Below are 16,426 nucleotides of genomic sequence, written 5' to 3' on the forward strand. Positions count from 1 at the left end.
TTTGAACCGGCGTGGTTTCAGATAGAATGCGTTGCATATTTCATACGTTTTTGAACGCATAAAGAAGTTGGTCGTCCATAAAAGAGGTACATTCACGGCAACGTGGTTGCGCAAATGTATACCGTGAATGAAAACACGTCTGACGGTTATTCCTATATCCATCACAAGTATTTATGTTTGGGTGAATTGGTGTATATTTCTGCATTCAATGGTCAACCGATAACAGCTTATATGTATTGATCCATGCTATTGCACTCGCTGTACTACATACAATTCATCATAATACACAACGAAGTGTATGGCCAGGCGTGGTTTGAAATGTTATTTTATTATTATTATTATTATTATTATTATTATTATTATTATTATTATTTTATTAACAGCACTGTATTTCGAAGCACTTTCCTAGTTGGTGGAACCCCCACTGACCATGGCAATAAATTCTATTCCGATTCCGATTCTGAATGACTGTGTCTCATAAAAAGTCAAGATGACACTCGTCCTCCAGCCTCCTACATGTATTCAACCGACTTTCATTCCTCCACCTCCGCTTTTCTTAAATCACCCAGTCATCAACAAACATCAATGTCCATGGAGACCTCTCCCCCACCGGGTGAATGTTTTTGACCGACACATACTCCTACCACTTCTAGAAAATGAGTCTGGTACCATTTTTGTTAGTTTGAGCAGCCTCCTCCGACGGCACTTGTCATCCAGGAACTATGACTCTTCACTTATTCACCCTGCTCTGTGCAGTAATGATTACATCATGTGACTGTAATGTACCATTCATTACTGGACAAAGACAAAGGAAGTGTCTTGGGGTATTTCTGCCTGTAGAAATTTTGGAACCGCTACTCCGACTCAAGGGTGTTGATTAACCGAGTACGGAATCGACACGGTTTTACGTTAAATGCAGGTGTTTTCCTGGATCCACAGTGCGACGTTTTACATTCAATCATTGAGACACACCAAGATGTTTTTTTTTTATCTTGAAATAAAGTTTCCTTCTAAAGGCAGCGATCCAGAAAACAAGTCAGAACCAACACAGTTCAACCGGGTCAATACAGACGTACGGCGCGTCCAAGATTTTGCAATCATGTACTTTTGAGCCAAATAGCTCATCTTAATGAATCATTTAGCTTTCTCATGAATGCTGTTTGATTTCAGCACAAAGATACTACGTGTTTCAATGTAGGTCAAACACAGACAAAACACTTCTGGAGAGGTGTTAGCGGCCATGCGTCTGCCTGTGGTTCAGTGACATAAGATGAGAACACTATTTTTTTTGCTTCATCGATTCAGCGTTTTAACCAATAATTAAATGTGAAATTTGGACACAAACAGAAGTGAACGAGACAAGAATAAACCATTGTTATATTATAGATCATTTTCTACTTTTTCTCATGTGACTATTGAGAAATGTAACCATCACTCATGATCTAATCTTGTTGTACTTGTTCTAAACATGAAGACGGTCAACTTCATTTTCTAATACAAGATTTATGATGATACCTCTCATGTCTATCTATTTTTAATTTCAGTCGTCAGTCCATAAAAATCCTCAGGTGATGCTCGATTGAGGCAGCAGCAGAAGCAGCTCCTCTGTGGTCGTCTGAAGTGAAAATAAACCCGGACGCCACAGCAGTGAGTTTGAACCAGTTCTTTGAGTGTGTGTATGTGTGTGTGTGTGTGTGTGGGAAGTCCCAGGTAGTCGCACCTTCCAACATGTCACATGACGGTGCAGAAATGACTGGTCACATGGGCTACGGGTGGCGCATATGAGTCAAGGTGAGAAGCCGTTTCACTTTCACCGCCGTGGCAAAAACCTGCGAGTGTTACAGTAAATACAGTGTTTAAATTCCAATAAAAACACGCGTGAAATCAGTTATCCTTTCGTCCGAATCAAAACCATAGAAATGTGTTTTAGCATGTGACAGGAGTGTTCTTTTTAGATCATGTCATATATTTGCCAGTGTGACGCATCTGCTCTGCATCTGCAACGCAGTTCTGTTTGGCTTCCATCCTGACGACCAACAGGGGTCGCTATTGTATCAATGTTTTCACCTTACACCACGTGATGGTCTGACGGTGCTTCACGAAGCCTCATTCCCTCATGAAGAAGTGAGACTTTGATCTTTTTGGAATTGAACAATTTTAATGTAACCTCAATGTCATTTCTATATGATAGCGCCACCTGCTGAGCTCTGAAATGCCGCTTCTGGTTCATAAAGCTTCGCGAGTTACGTACAGGCAGAGCTGAGCTGAGCAAGTGAGAATGTCTTTAATTGAACATGAATATACGAGAGCGTTTCATATTTACAAAGTAACACACGTCCTCAATACTTTATATTGCACATTCGTACTACAACATTTATCTGTCATTCAAAGTCATCATATAGTAATGCCAAAAGGTGAGTTCAACAGGATACAAGGACATCAAGCAAACGCTTGGAGTAGTAAACAAACACAAACACGCAGAAATAACAACAGGAAGAGTATAGCCAGCTATCTCACTTTTGAGAAACTAAACTCAGTTTTCTGAACCACGTACATGGTGTCAAATATGATGAATACATTTGTAGCATGATTCCAATTGAGTTTGTGTTACTAGTATACACATATGATGCACTACTTCCTCTTTGTTCTCCATTTTTGGGTTTAACTGAAGCTCTAATTTCATGTTGGTGAGTCGCATCTGAAGTAGAGTCTTATTGTCAACATGATTTCAAGAGGGTTTTTTGTTTTGTTTTGTTAATTCCTAATGGACTTCACACCACCACAAAGTGTTTTTTAAGAAGGGAGATTGCAACTTCAGGATATCGACAAGACAATTTTCTGTGTATTGAGTGAGTGAAATTAAGTGAAATCATTTCATGATGATCAGGAGTTTATTCAACTTTTGCCCTTGATCCGTCTAATTGACATGTTAACCTTCGAAATGACGTGACTGTATTGCTCAAACTATTCATTAAAGAATAGAAAAATAACTTAAAAACATGAGATTACACTAAAAATGGTCAAATTCTGAATTAACGAGGGGCTTTAAACTTTCAAAAGTAACTGGAGACGTCACTGCGTAGTTGCCGTAGTGACGTCACTGGGAAAGTGTGGGTTCATGCGCCTGCGTAGATCGACTTCAGGTGGCTATTTGCAAAGTGGTGATACAGCGACAGTTCTGACCCTGACGGTACCGTCCTGAGGTCTTTCTGTATAGCATGAAGAAGGAAAGTAGTTTTTTTGAAAAGGTGAAGTTGAAATGTTCATAGGAAAGTCGCGTGCCTGCAGTTCCCTGGTTCTCCACTTGGACACGCCTCACGTCTGTCTTTGACGTATTCATCGCGGACTAACTTTATTCAGGTGACAAATGTCGCAGTATACACATTTGGACTTCGATGTTTTGGTGATGTTTTCATTTTTATGTGTCTTATGAACATTTAAAAGTAAGTTGTCCAACGTCTTTAACAAAAATACTATTTTGCTGTAGTTCAGTAACAATAAAAACTAGTGCGTTAAAGATTCATGTCAGACGTATCTATTGTTGAAATGTTAGAGAAGTGCACTGGAAAATGCTTTTGTTTCAGTTGTCTAGTTCAACCTCTCCATTTTGAAACGATTGAATGGTATTAAACGTCTTCATCTTCACCAGTTTTCTACAAGGGTAATGTAGATTCTTCCACTGGACCTCATTTTAATTTGATTCTAGCACTGAAGCTTGCGGATGCTGCGGGAAATCCTCTTGAACTCTCGCTGTCCCTTCTGCCAACGCTTCAGGGACGTGATGACCAGGTGACCGTCCATCTTCTGGCCCATGACCAGGTAGGCGGCATTGATGTCGTTCATCTCCTCACAAATACACTGCAGGCTGTCCTTCAACCACAGCACTGTCTTCTTGAGGTCACGATCGGTCACTCCGTTCAGCTTGTAGATGGTTTTGCTCTTGGTCTCAGGGATGATCTTGGTGTCTCCGTTGATGTAGGAGATCTCCTTGACCTTGATTTTTAAAGCTTGTGGCCAAGACATAAAGTTAGGATGAGATGGATATAATGAGAGCCTCAGAAAGTGTTTTGTAAATGTATGAAATTGACCACTGTCATGATTTAATTCCTAAATAATATATTGAAAATATTACACACAATATTTTTGTTATTGATGTATATATACTGATTCAAAAGTAAATGTTACTCATGCAAATAAAACCAAATTAAAATTATGAAGATTAAGGATGAGGTTAGACAGATATAGAATTTGACACTGAAAGGTTGATATTGAATAAAATGTGAATAAAATAACAATAGAAAACTATTCTTTTTGATACACAGAATAGGACATGTAATGAAATCTTTTTGGTAATGAAAGAATATCATTTAATTATCAAGTCATAATTATGCCTCAATTCACTGAGCAGTGTCGTAAAGTGAACTCACCAAAGTCATTTTTGCACAAGTTGTCAACAATCTCGTTGTCGTTTTCATCAGTTTCCTTGCAAGCGTCGCACACTCTGGGCACTGAGGACCAATCAAGGAGAAATGCAGTGAGGTTTAGTTCCAGTCACATGTGTGAAACACATAAAAACACGTACTTAACTGCAGCTCAAGCAAATAATGTGACAATCAAAAATAGTGTATGTGATTTATCATCCGAATCTGGTTTAATGGTCAGAGACCTACCTTCTTTGGTGACTGGCACAAAGTTGTCCAGCCCAGCAGGGGGTATGCACAAGTCATTGTCCAGTGGGAACCGCTCACAGTCCAGCATCTTAGGCCACGGGAAGCCAAACGCCGTCATCACTGGCTCGCAGCCCTCTTTCACGCTCTCGCACAGAGACCTGCACGGCTGGATGGGCTCGTCCAAGTCGTCCAGGCAAACAGGAGCGAAAAGGGAGCAGAGGAACTTCCTCGTGTCGGGGTGACACTGCTTCTGAATCAGGGGGATCCAGGATGAGGCTTGCTGCAGAACCTCATTCATGGTCTCGTGACCCAGCAGGTTGGGAAGGCGCATCTCTGTGTACTCGATATCGTGGCACAGGAGGAGGTTTTCGGGAATGGGCTTGCAGTTGTTCTTTTTGTAGAATAGATCGTGCTGGCCGAAGTTGTAGAGTCCATGGATGGCATTCACGCAAGGCCAGAGAGACACCCAGATCACCGTCAGGGTTGAGACGAGGCTCCTCATTTTGGAAGATGAGTGGGAGTGAGGCGAGCGGAGCATCTGTCAGGGTGGATGGAGTTCTGTGTGTGCTCCCGTTAACCAGGAGGTTTTCTTCCAGCCTTGTCTGGGAGGAGTCACTTTTCTGTGTGTGTGCGTGTGTGTAAGGATCCATTCTCCATTCATCACCCCGGTGACCCTGAATTCTCACTTGTTTCTCTTCTGATTTCTTATTTTAGCCCCAAACTTTTCAGCCACCAGTCGTTTTCTTAACAATTACCCCTCCTCGACTGAATCTCTGCCGCGGAAATCATAACAAAAAGTGGCAGGTTCTCCTTCATTACACACTAATCAACAGAAATTCCTCCTGAGTGATGCTGTTTTTTTTAGAACCTGGGCTGTAAATAGCCACCAAGTGTCAGTGGTGGTTTTTATCCGTGTTCAGCGAGGCGTTCATTTTCCGTCATTAGCAGTATGGTGTGGAAATCCTCAGGCCAGGCCTGTAGGTGCGTGCGACAGGGTGAAATATTGTTTGCCTCTTTGTTGGAGTCAGGAACAGCGAGCCCCAGGGGGGAAACCCAAATCTGACTTGTGCTCTGGCTCCTGTCGGACCCCCGTCAGCTGCAGTCTGCGTCCTCCCGGGCCTGTTCGATTACGATGTTTATTTTAGAAACAACTGCTACTGTTGTGACGTTTCTTCTCTTAACCTGGCTGACTTCATTCACTTCAGTCTATCCCGTTATGATTTTGTGTTCTCTCACGGAACAGTCAGAAGAGCTCCAGGAATTATGACCAGTAAATAGATTAAATAGCATGGAGCGATCAATGCTGCTACAACTGGTTTTGGTTCTATGTAATATAATGTGCTTTTGGAGGTGATACTGTATGTTTACCTCCAGATGAAAAGACAAATCAACACGTGACACAGAGCACACAATTTAATTTTGGCTGTGTTTTGGAATCTTAATTCACAAAACCGTTGAAAAATGTGTCTCTGTTTTTGAGTTCTGAAATGCTACTGCCACCTGTTGTCCAATCTACAATACAATTGTCGATACCGGAGTCACGATACAAATGAATCATGATATCTCAATGTTGTGACAACAGTACACAGTGTTTTGTGGTTTAATTCTGAAATACAGTACTAATGCCGAGACGGCAGAGCTCTGACCTCTCTGAGTGCTTTTCTAGTACTGTTATTTCCTGACTATTAGCCGCTACTGTTTTCTCTCAGTCTAAATACGGTGGCTTATACAAGGACGCAGCTAATAAATGGATTTTTACAGGCTAAAGAACGTCATGCTGCCAAAATATTGAGTCTCGACACATCAAACCAATGAATCACAAGCGTTTTATTCACCTTAAAGGGCTCAAAATACGCTGTTTTCGCCAGCGTGTCCAACATATACTGTATAAAGGCTAGCGATGGAAGCGGGATGGGAGTTGTACACAGCATGATTTGGATCTTTTTTTTTTTTCTGTTTTGGGGGAACAACAGCCCCCAACTTGAGTACTGAGTATAGCCCATTTTTGTCTCCTCTTTGGGCATGTGTGAATCCGTAAGGAAAACACAGACAGATATTACATTCTGTATGCTCGAAATGTCTCCTCCATAGACCAAAATAAAAATGTCCTTATAAGGGTTCAGACCAGCAGAACATCCGCGAATCTTCATGAGTCGTGGTGGACATTTATGTAAAGTGGTGAACAGTTTTCTTCTGGTTTGGAAACCATTTCATTCGCACATTGTCTGTCCCTTTTTTAAGAGGCCCAACTGAACTTTCTGTAATTCTCTTACTTCCTCAGGGTCTTATAAAGTTTTCTTAAAATTCTTAGCTTTAATGTTGTAAAAAATTGAAATAATGAAACATTTTTTTGATCTTTAAATGCATGTCTAATTGGTTCATGTCACTGTTAATGAATTTTTCTTTTCAAAACAAAATAGCAGTTTGCATTCAATTTTTTCATCGGGAAACATTTGGACAAATAAAAAAAGGTCCAGTCACAGATGACGATCAGTAGAAATGTGCTAACTCCTATCCCATTGTCAACATGAGTATCATATTGACTGCAGAAGAAGACCAAACAGATCATGTTCCTTGTCAAACTTCGCCTCGACAACCATCCTTGAATGAGCATTTAAGTGCTGCAGACCGTATTAACCTGCAACTGGAGTCCCTTTAACTCAGCGGTCAGTAAGCAAACCTGTAGGTCAGTTGAGCTATACCTGTGGTGCGGTGGGTCAAAAGCTGACCTTTATCCGGGGACTAAACTGGATGATATGTTGACAGGCTTTCGGAGTACTCACAGAGGAATCGCACAAAACAAAAAGAAAGAAAAGTTGTGGTTGAACGACTCAAAGTGAGGCATCCTGGCTTCATTAGCCCAAAGATCTGAGAGGAAAGAGCCCCTTGCAACACAATGCACTTTCTGTCAACAATAGACAGAGTTAAGGTTTAAGAGTCGGGGAAAGATGTAAACTGATCCCACTCGTGTGCTTGACGGAATCCCAGCGGGTTTTCATTACCACCCTGTGCAGAAATGAGACACAGCTTGCTCGGCCCACTGCACCATTTCCATCCCTCGTAAGTGCCCCCGCCAGCCCCCACCCCGACTGAGACCTTAAAATAAAAAGGCCCAACATAGATGACTGTCAGAATGAATTGAGTTTATGTGGTGCAGGCTCATAAGAATGCCAGTGGAAATGCTGAAGGAATCGATTTATTGAATGTTAATGAGGACCCCTCTCTGTGTGCAAGGATTTTAAAGGCATTCAGGACGGCCATTATGAAGATCATATTTAAAATCGGACGTCCGCTGTATTTTGCTGTTATTATTGTGAGCAGATCACTTGAAAGGACCAGAACCAAGGATAAAAATTAACAATGACTACATGACTACAAAGTCCGACGCGTAATAAGAACCGTCTGTGGTTGTCTAGGACTATTAATTTACACAAATCAGAAACCACGGAGGACGTGTCTTCCGGAGAGCCGCTTTATTTGATCTTCCCCCGTTTATCCATCTGTTGATGCTTACAGATGAAACATTGATCAGAAGGTTGATTTTTGGGAGCATTGCCATCTTGTTTTTAGACTGTTGAACCAGTTCACTGGTCCACAGCCTGGAGAAGAGTGAGGGAACTTACATGGTTCGGTTTTAAATCTAAATGCTAATTCCTCGTTTGTCAGAAACCAGTGGTTCATTGGATCATTTTGTCACTGGTAACAGATTTAACAAAACAAAAACAGAGTGGCTGTAATGCTGTTAGCTCCATCAAGTTAAGAAGCTATTGACCTCAAAACAATTTTATTATTCCAACTTTTAACACACCAGTGTTTTGAGACCTTTAAAAAAGACATTGAAACTGAAACGGTCTGAGCGGAAGAAGTCGCCAGTCAGTATTTTAGGGCGCGGAGACGTGAAAAGGCTTGTTGGTTAACGATAAACTAGCCGGTTAATGGGTGATAAGAAGGCCCTGTGGGACATCCTGAATTTCCATGCTCCAGCCAGACAAGCATTGCCTTTTGTAGGACCATGCCCTTTGACTCCTGACCGACACCGAGGCTGGGAAGCGCACACTGTGAATGGCTGCAGGGCATTTTTAACAACGTAGAACAAAGTAGAGGCTGGCCCGCTGTCGTCGGTGTGTTTTCTGAATGACCTATACCTGATCTCCATCCCATATGGAGCAGGGCCCCCTGAGGTTCAGCCCCTCAACAGCTTCACACATTCCTCTTAGGAAGGGAAATGTTGCGCTTTAACTTTCTGTTCACTGTGATGATTGGAAGTCTTTAAATAGCCTTGTAAACATTTTTGTATCTGGTGTTCTCATACTGTCCAGTGCTTGCTGTGACAGTCGTGGTCAGTTGGAATTTAGAAACACAGGAGCAGTAGTTTCTCATTCTAAGGTTTTAAAGGATACAACTTTCTTTCATAGAATGATTTTTTTTTCTTCTTCATATTAACGTTAACTGCAAAACGTTGTGGCATTCAGCTGACAGGATCTTGCCAAAAGTAGATGTGTTCTGGGGCTTATCGAACCTCTTCATCTTTACTTGTCGTCGAGCACATGTAAATGTCATTTATATGCAGTTTTAAATCTGAAAGATTATCGCTGCAGCTATAGTTTCCAAGTGTGGACAGTCTGCCCAACTCCTCTCTCCCGGCTGACTCATTGAATTGTTGATGTTAAACAACCGCAAACTCGACCCGAAGAAAAAGTAATTGTTTTATAAGAGTGCGAACGACCAACATCCGTTTAGCTAATAGACCCACCATCACGCCATATTACGCCATTACTTCCCTCTTGCTTTCGTACCAGAGGACTGTCATTAAATCCCCATGATCTGAATTCCCCTACTGAGAATCCTGAAAAAATCCTGCGTGTTGTAATCCTGTTTTACATCTCCTCATTATCCATAAGCATGTTAGATGAGAGTTGCAGTAGCTAACCTGGGTGTGTGCGCGTTTGTCTGGCAGATGGAGCAGGCCCAAGGCATCTTGTGTTAAAGTTGAGGTGTCCTGCTGAGAGGAAGAGGAGGAGGAAAATACCCTGAGTTATCCAGAGCTCATTCAAGAGACACATCCTTGTGCACGCATTAAAAACCATGGTTTCACATTAACTGTCCCAAATAGAGGCTCCCCTTGAACGCCAAGGGCTTTTCCAACCTCAAACATCCAACAAACAGACCTCCTCCGAAGCAGTTCTATTCGCTCCAGGAAATTCACCACAAGCCACTTTTCCACACGACCAGAGTGCAAACATGACCAGGCTTATCTTTGGCATAATTAGATGCCCCAGCCGTCGAACCTGACGGTTGCCTTCGTGTCGTCGTGCGAGGAGTTATCAGACCCGATATATTCTCCCAGCAATGTTACGTCAATCCTCCCGGGTCATTTTCGTTTGGCGATCACACTCGAGACTCGAAGTGCGAAGTGACAAAGTTACTTGGCGTCAAAGTTATGAGAATTACTTGGTTCCTCTGTTCTGGTGCCAGAGGAACACAATAATAAAATATCCCACTGCCAAACCCTATAATGAGCATCTGGATTTAACTTGACTGACTTGAGCGTGTTATCGAAATATATATGCGTATCCAATTTTTTTTTTTTTCTCGTCTTGGAAACCAGCCTATAGTTGGTACGGTCACGTTTGTTTACTAGCACTCCATGAGTAAGAGGTGAAATCATCTCAGACTGATGTGCACGTGTTCCAACCCCGTCAGTCATACGGCACCATAAGTTTGTCAAAAGTTTCCCATCACGTTTCCTATCTTAAAGCTGCATCTTGTTTTTAATTCTATATTAAACAGTAGTCCTAAGTTGTTGAAGGCTCAGACACCAGATGAAATTGTTCTGCTCCCAATACCTGCTCACAGCTCTATCTTCTGCTGTCAATGTGTAACGTATCATTGTATATCTTTGTCTGAACTTTGTCTAAACAGTAGTGTGTGAAAACAGAATTTGAATCTAAGGATCAATGGATGACAGTCCGATGTGTTGCCACTGACCCACTATAAAGTCTTGTTTCACTGATCAGCTTTTGACTAGGGCTACAACGACTAGTTGACAATCTTCTTCTTCTTTTCTTCTTCTTTTCTTTTGGCTTCTCCCTTCAGGGGTCGACACAGCAGATCATCCTCCTCCATCTCCCCCTGTCCTCTGCTTCCACTTCTCTCAAACCTACAAACCTCATGTCCTCCTTCACCACCTCCACCAATCTCCTCTCTCCTCTTCATCCTGCTCACTCCCAGAGAGAACCTCAGCATCTTCATCTCTGCTACCTCCAGCTCTGCCCCCTGTCTCTTCCTCAGTGCCATCTGTCCCCATAGTGGATTACACTGAGCTCCACACAAGATGTCAGGTGTCATAGTCTCAAACACTTTCATTGCAACAAACACGTACGTGTCCACAGCCCCATTTGGTTCACTGGCCCATCTCGTGTTCCTATCGGGCCAAGGAGGTTTCACTGGTCAATTTACCTCCCGTGTTTACTTCATAGCCTCTTTCCTACAAGTTTGAAAAAAGAACCTTGGCATCGTCCACGGCAAAACCCCGGGTGAATTGATGCAGTCAAGATGTCACAGCCTGACTTTGATCCTGGTGTATGACGTATTTAGACTCAGTGTTTGGATGAAAACGTGGACGCATGAATGAACAGCACATTTCCATCGGGACAGAATGAAGTACGATAGTATTTATTACAGTTGACTGAATGATGTCGATGAAGTCGTCCAACACTTCATGAACAACATCATAACCTCCTGATCTTGAACCACAAAAATGAGGCGTATTCCCGCCGTCGTATTCACTAGCCCCCACTGATGAGGCTCCAGATTGGCCTGCTTCTTCTCCCATGTGGCCAAGCTACAGCACAGAAACAACAAGCCCCTAGTGGTGTGTGTGGGTGAGGCTAAGTCTTAAGTTATTAAACCCGAGGCCTAGGGGCCAAATCTAGCCCGCCAAGTAAATTCATGTGACCTGCCTAAGTTTTTTTGTTATGTATAGTTTGCTAAAAGGAATTTGAATAGCAGCAACATCTCTTTGACTCTGTCCATTGTGAGGTGAAGAAGGACAATTGGATACTTTACACTGAAGCCCACGAATATAGCTCGGCCTGCGACGATGGCTACATTTGGAATACAAACAGATTTTCAGCTGCTCTTCTGTCACAAACATCAAGGAGCACTTTCTTCCATTCTCACACAATTTAACCTCAACATAAAACCAGACTTAACTAATGGATTTTTTGCAGGAAGCCCGACTATCCTCGCCCCTTTATAATTCTGTGTCATTGTTGGTGTTTACGAGAACACAGCTGGATGTCGATGCATCCCTCAGACACCCCGAACAAAACAGTCTCGTTGTTCTTCAAAGTTCTCGAGTTGTTTGTTTTCTGGGCAGCGCTCTGAAAAACGGATTCCTTCATCTCAGTGAGCCCGAATGAATAAAGATTAAATAAATTGCTTTCTGGGAGAAAACCAGCAGCAGAAGCCTTGACAAACTGTGCTGTCACGACTCTGCGTTAATGTGCGCTAAATTGGACCCACCGCATTTTCCTTCAGCGCAGCCTGCTTTGTACTATTGTTTTCGTGGAGCCTCTGATGATAGTCTGTCCTGACTCTCAGCAAGCTGTTGTATCAGAGATGCTTTGAACCCGAACAGAAACCAGAGCTGAGATCTGCTAGGACAGAGAGCGCCTCTCTTCTTAGACAAGAGGTTTTTTTTTTCCGAAGGTCTGTACTGAACGATAAAGAGGAAGCATGAGCTCCTTTTATGTTTTTGCCTTGTGAAATCTATGGACAGAAATGGATTGACTCTTTTTGGACGGAGCTGTCGGTGCCACCTCCTCTCGGCTGTGTTAGTCATTTGAACCTGAGTTTAGGACGTAAATCTCCCAGCTCCCAGATGGTGCCCCCCTGTTGTGGACAGTGGCCCAGAGGGGGTTGGCATCTCAGCCATACCCATCCATCACACCAAAATCTGGCCCCCTTAAACTAAGACCAGAGGCCCCGGTGGTGAGCACCTGCCCTAATGGTTTCACCCTGTGGCTCCCCTGAGCTGAAGACACCCCCTGCTGCTCCCCATAGGGGTCAAATGTCAAATCCGTGGGTTGCGGACTATACGGATCACATTCATCGACCGAGCCTCATGTTACACACAAGGTCATAGGTAATGCAAATAATACAAATAGACATTGGAAAAAGTCAAAGAAACTCCAATGAACTCCTCAAAATCACTTTTTCATACACACAAGTATTGTACTCCTCTGGCTTTAAGTCCATCTGGTTTATATATTGTGGCCAAAAACATCACTGTTTGATTGGACCCAAATGTGATGCTTGAGGCTCCTTCATCCATCCAAAGCTTGTTTGACCCCTTTCTTCTGCCCTCCATCAACCAGACTCCGTCCTTCAACTGTTAATGTTCAAGAGACTTCAGGCCTGTGTGTGCATGCCTTTGTTTTCTATGTTTTAAAGTCTTGCATCCATTTCAAATAACAGTGACCCAATAATGACCTCAAAAATACTCATTTCTTTTGTGTGCCAAAATGAGACTCAACTTTCTTCACCCTTGTCCAATAGAGGCAAAGATTAGAATAGACTTTTGTTAAATTAGAATGAGTTTTAAAAAGAATTAAATGAGAATTAAAAAGTTCTGGGTGCAAACGTCAAACATCCTTTGAGGAAGAAACATTCTGTATTTTTGTCATGATATAGCAGTTGAAGAGGATCTTTCACCTTTTACCCATTTGTTTCTTTAGCTTGCTTTTCATCGTAACCTTGCGTCACTGTTGTTGGTTCAGAACAAAATAATTCCGAAGTGAATTTTTGTCACTAAAGTAGACATTCTCCATTGGGCATTCTTTCTCTTTTGACTTCTGCTGGCATACCTCAGTCTTTGCTCTTGTCAACCTCAAAACGGAGATGGTGATATTTGCGGGTCAGATATGCCTTTCGTCAGTGCTTCTTCGGAAAGGTGCAGGGTTAGAGACGGACACAGGCCCCCGGAAAAGGGTGAAACTTCTATTTTCTATAACTATAAATAAGATGTCTTCCTGCCCCGGATTGGCGTATGCAGGCATGCCGTTATTAAACAACAGTTGCAACCCTGCAACTTGTATGACGCAGAGTGATTCATACAAGCAAACAAGCTTCATACCGCCTTGTCACATCATACCAATGAAGTCACTGGCCTTTTAGTTACATTTTAAGCACTGTATACACTGTTTTTGCCCACACGTCCCGAGCTCCGCCTCCACAGCTGGTCTCAGCTGCTGCTGATACGGTGCTCTCGGTGACTGGCTGTGGTTGTGGAGATCATTTTCAAAACTAGTGCAGAAGTGGTACCCTGGAATCACTGCCTTTCTACAGCATGCACTACGCTACTGCAGCCATGGCTTACAGATGGGTGCCCCTTATATACCGGCGCACACCATACGAGAGGTACTGCATCTGCCCAAATATGTCCCAGAACACATGCCATAACCAGATGGTGCCAGATTGGATCCGTCACATGTAACAGGCCTTTTCAGTGAGTGCAGCTTTGTCGAACCTGAAACCGGAGTTGACAGAATTTTGAAAACGATGATGTCTCAGGCCCATCTCCACAGTCACCACAAAAGTACCTAATGGCTAAGTACCGCTTGTTCTGAAATGCAAGTTGAGCCTACACAAATCTTTGGGACTCATTTACTGTAATGAGCTTTGGCTATTGTGCACAATACTGGCAACAGGAGTGAACCTTTATTTCCACAAATGAAAATCGGATGGTCACCAGTCTGCTCACAAAATTCTAGTTTGGATCGGAAAAGTCACGTGCGGCCTTCGATTCCTCTCTCGGGTGCTTAAGAATCCAGTAAAAAATGTCCTTGAATCCCAGTCTAAAATATCAAACTGCTTTGAATCCAAAAACAGATGGCTCTATCGCTTAAAAAAGAGTGAACTTCTTTTCAACATTTTCAACAAACAATGGTCTATTTGTCGACAACAGCAGTGACAACAAAGGATCTTAAAACACCGCGCTCATGATAAGAGTTTTGGAGGGGAGTCAGCCAGCTGCTAGAGCTTCAGCGTGTTTCCATCTGACTTCAAAACCTTGTTTCCAGCTCAGCTCGGCTTTCCCACATCATGTCTGTATTAATTTCCATCAGGAGCAGACACAGCAGCCCACTCTGGCATACATCGTCCCACACACACTTGTCAAACATGTGAAGAGCTCAGAAAAGTCTCTTCCACATGGTTTCGATAAGAGCTGAGGCAAACCTTGGTCACCACACACAGCAGTCCTTAAAAACCCAATTGCGATCCCCGTCGTGGGGATAATAGGCGTCTATTCCGAAAATGCCCCGTCATTAATATGGACTGCTTGTTAATATAGCTGTCATCCGATCTCCTTTTGTTCTCGTGCGAAAGACGCACACTCGCACGCAGACAACACAAGAAACCTTGGAGCGTTTCCAGTTTGTAAATGAAGCGCGACGCCTGATCCTTGAGTGGAGATGTTTATATAATCTCTCAGCAGCACAGGATGAGAAAACTCACAGCATATGCATATGTTGATTGTCTGGAGTCAAAGGGCCTGCCGGCGATTTATGTCTCCTCTTTTCCTACAGTAAACACACTGAGAGGTTTGAAGAGAGGGCTGATATCTGCGTGTGGCATCTTATGGATCGGGTTGTTTGCCGGATTTCAAACTCCACTTGTCACGGTAAAATTAAAGAAACGCATACAATTCTTCCCGTCTCATCTGCGTGTGTATCAGTTAAGGCTACAGTTTGTTTTACATTCTGCGGTTGCGGTTAGCATGACATTAGATCAGCATGGGCTTGTTTGTCCATTAACATTTCATGCCCGCAACATATCTAATAACAGTGGATATGTTAGTGTTTTTTAGTGGTATTACGGTGTCTGGCCACTAGGCGGCAGCAAGCTTCCCCCTTCAGCAGTGTCTTACCGCAAGGACAGTTCAATGAACAGTGAGTTGCAACAGATTTATTGTATAGTAAATAAGCGTGTCACACGTCATCAGATGTTGCCCTGAGAAAATGTGAAATTTTACCGACACCGGCACCCACATTGTTCCAAGGGCGAATTTTATGTATGAAATTTTGGAACAAGCCGATGTGTTCCACCCATAAAACCAGGGACACTTTATTTTGAGTTATATTAGTTTGTTCTTTATTTGTTGTTTTATTTAGTGCCAAACCTACTGTATATTTTAGATACGGCTCTATCCGTGTTAGTTTTCACAGAAACAGGTTTCTAATCTTGAAGGTGTATTCTGTCAGTTGTAGTAAAGAAATAAAAATCTGAATCAGCAAAAATCCGTATCAGCAGGTGAGGCTTTTCAAGAAGCGTCATAGGCCAGTGGTTAGAAGCCTCTGACACATTTGGAATCGTGATAGAGATCTTTCGATGCCATTGAGGAGAGATTGTACAGCAGGCAAGAAAATGTCAATGCACGGATAAGTTTCAGTCGCAGTATCACTATAAATTATATTGTTATTCATGTATCAGGGTACGTATTATATAGCCAGATTCCTGCCTCTGCATAGCCCTCGTGTCTAGCGCTCCTGTGGACAGCTATAGGACGGCATACATTATTACTAGTGATGGGTAGATGCTGTATCATGAAACAGTATTGAAGGGTTGATGAAACAGTGTCCTGACTTTCAGAGGCCACTAGATGGCGCTCTTGGTTTGAAAGATAATGAGAGGTGAATTACTTGTTCAAGTCCAAACAGTAGCCTCAGAGAATCAGGACACTGTTTCATGAA

At 42.7% G+C, this 16,426-nt stretch overlaps 1 protein-coding gene and 1 long non-coding RNA gene across 4 annotated transcripts in view; one reads left to right on the forward strand and one right to left on the reverse strand.

Moving 5' to 3' along the window:
* Nucleotides 1–16,426, forward strand: part of LOC128753399 (uncharacterized) — a 39,474-nt gene that overhangs the window by 4,588 nt on the left and 18,460 nt on the right. For all 3 annotated transcript variants that reach the window (XR_008413855.1, XR_008413857.1, XR_008413856.1), the window contains exons 2-3: nt 1,545–1,647; nt 3,707–3,819. This is a non-coding gene — a long non-coding RNA (uncharacterized LOC128753399). The remainder of the gene's footprint in view (nt 1–1,544; nt 1,648–3,706; nt 3,820–16,426) is intronic.
* On the reverse strand, nt 2,154–5,242 carry sfrp2 (secreted frizzled-related protein 2). The gene is made up of 3 exons (XM_053855075.1): nt 4,671–5,242; nt 4,428–4,508; nt 2,154–4,007 (listed from the first exon to the last, which is right to left on the reverse strand). The coding sequence occupies exons 1-3, from the start codon at nt 5,206–5,208 to the stop codon at nt 3,703–3,705; spliced, it is 924 nt and encodes a 307-aa protein (XP_053711050.1). The 5' UTR covers nt 5,209–5,242; the 3' UTR covers nt 2,154–3,702.

This window comes from Synchiropus splendidus, chromosome 2 (assembly GCF_027744825.2).
Source record: "Synchiropus splendidus isolate RoL2022-P1 chromosome 2, RoL_Sspl_1.0, whole genome shotgun sequence".
Classification (NCBI taxonomy): Eukaryota; Metazoa; Chordata; class Actinopteri; order Syngnathiformes; family Callionymidae; genus Synchiropus; species Synchiropus splendidus.

What these genes read in the sequence shown, in the direction of transcription:
- sfrp2 (XM_053855075.1), bottom strand. Translation starts at nt 5,208, where the DNA reads ATGCTCCGCTCGCCTCACTCCCACTCATCTTCCAAAATGAGGAGCCTC. An exon ending in TGTGCCAGTCACCAAAGAAG is followed by an intron (nt 4,509 to 4,670) that starts GTAGGTCTCTGA and finishes ATTGGTCCTCAG; the next exon opens with TGCCCAGAGTGTGCGACGCT. An exon ending in CTTGTGCAAAAATGACTTTG is followed by an intron (nt 4,008 to 4,427) that starts GTGAGTTCACTT and finishes CTTGGCCACAAG; the next exon opens with CTTTAAAAATCAAGGTCAAG.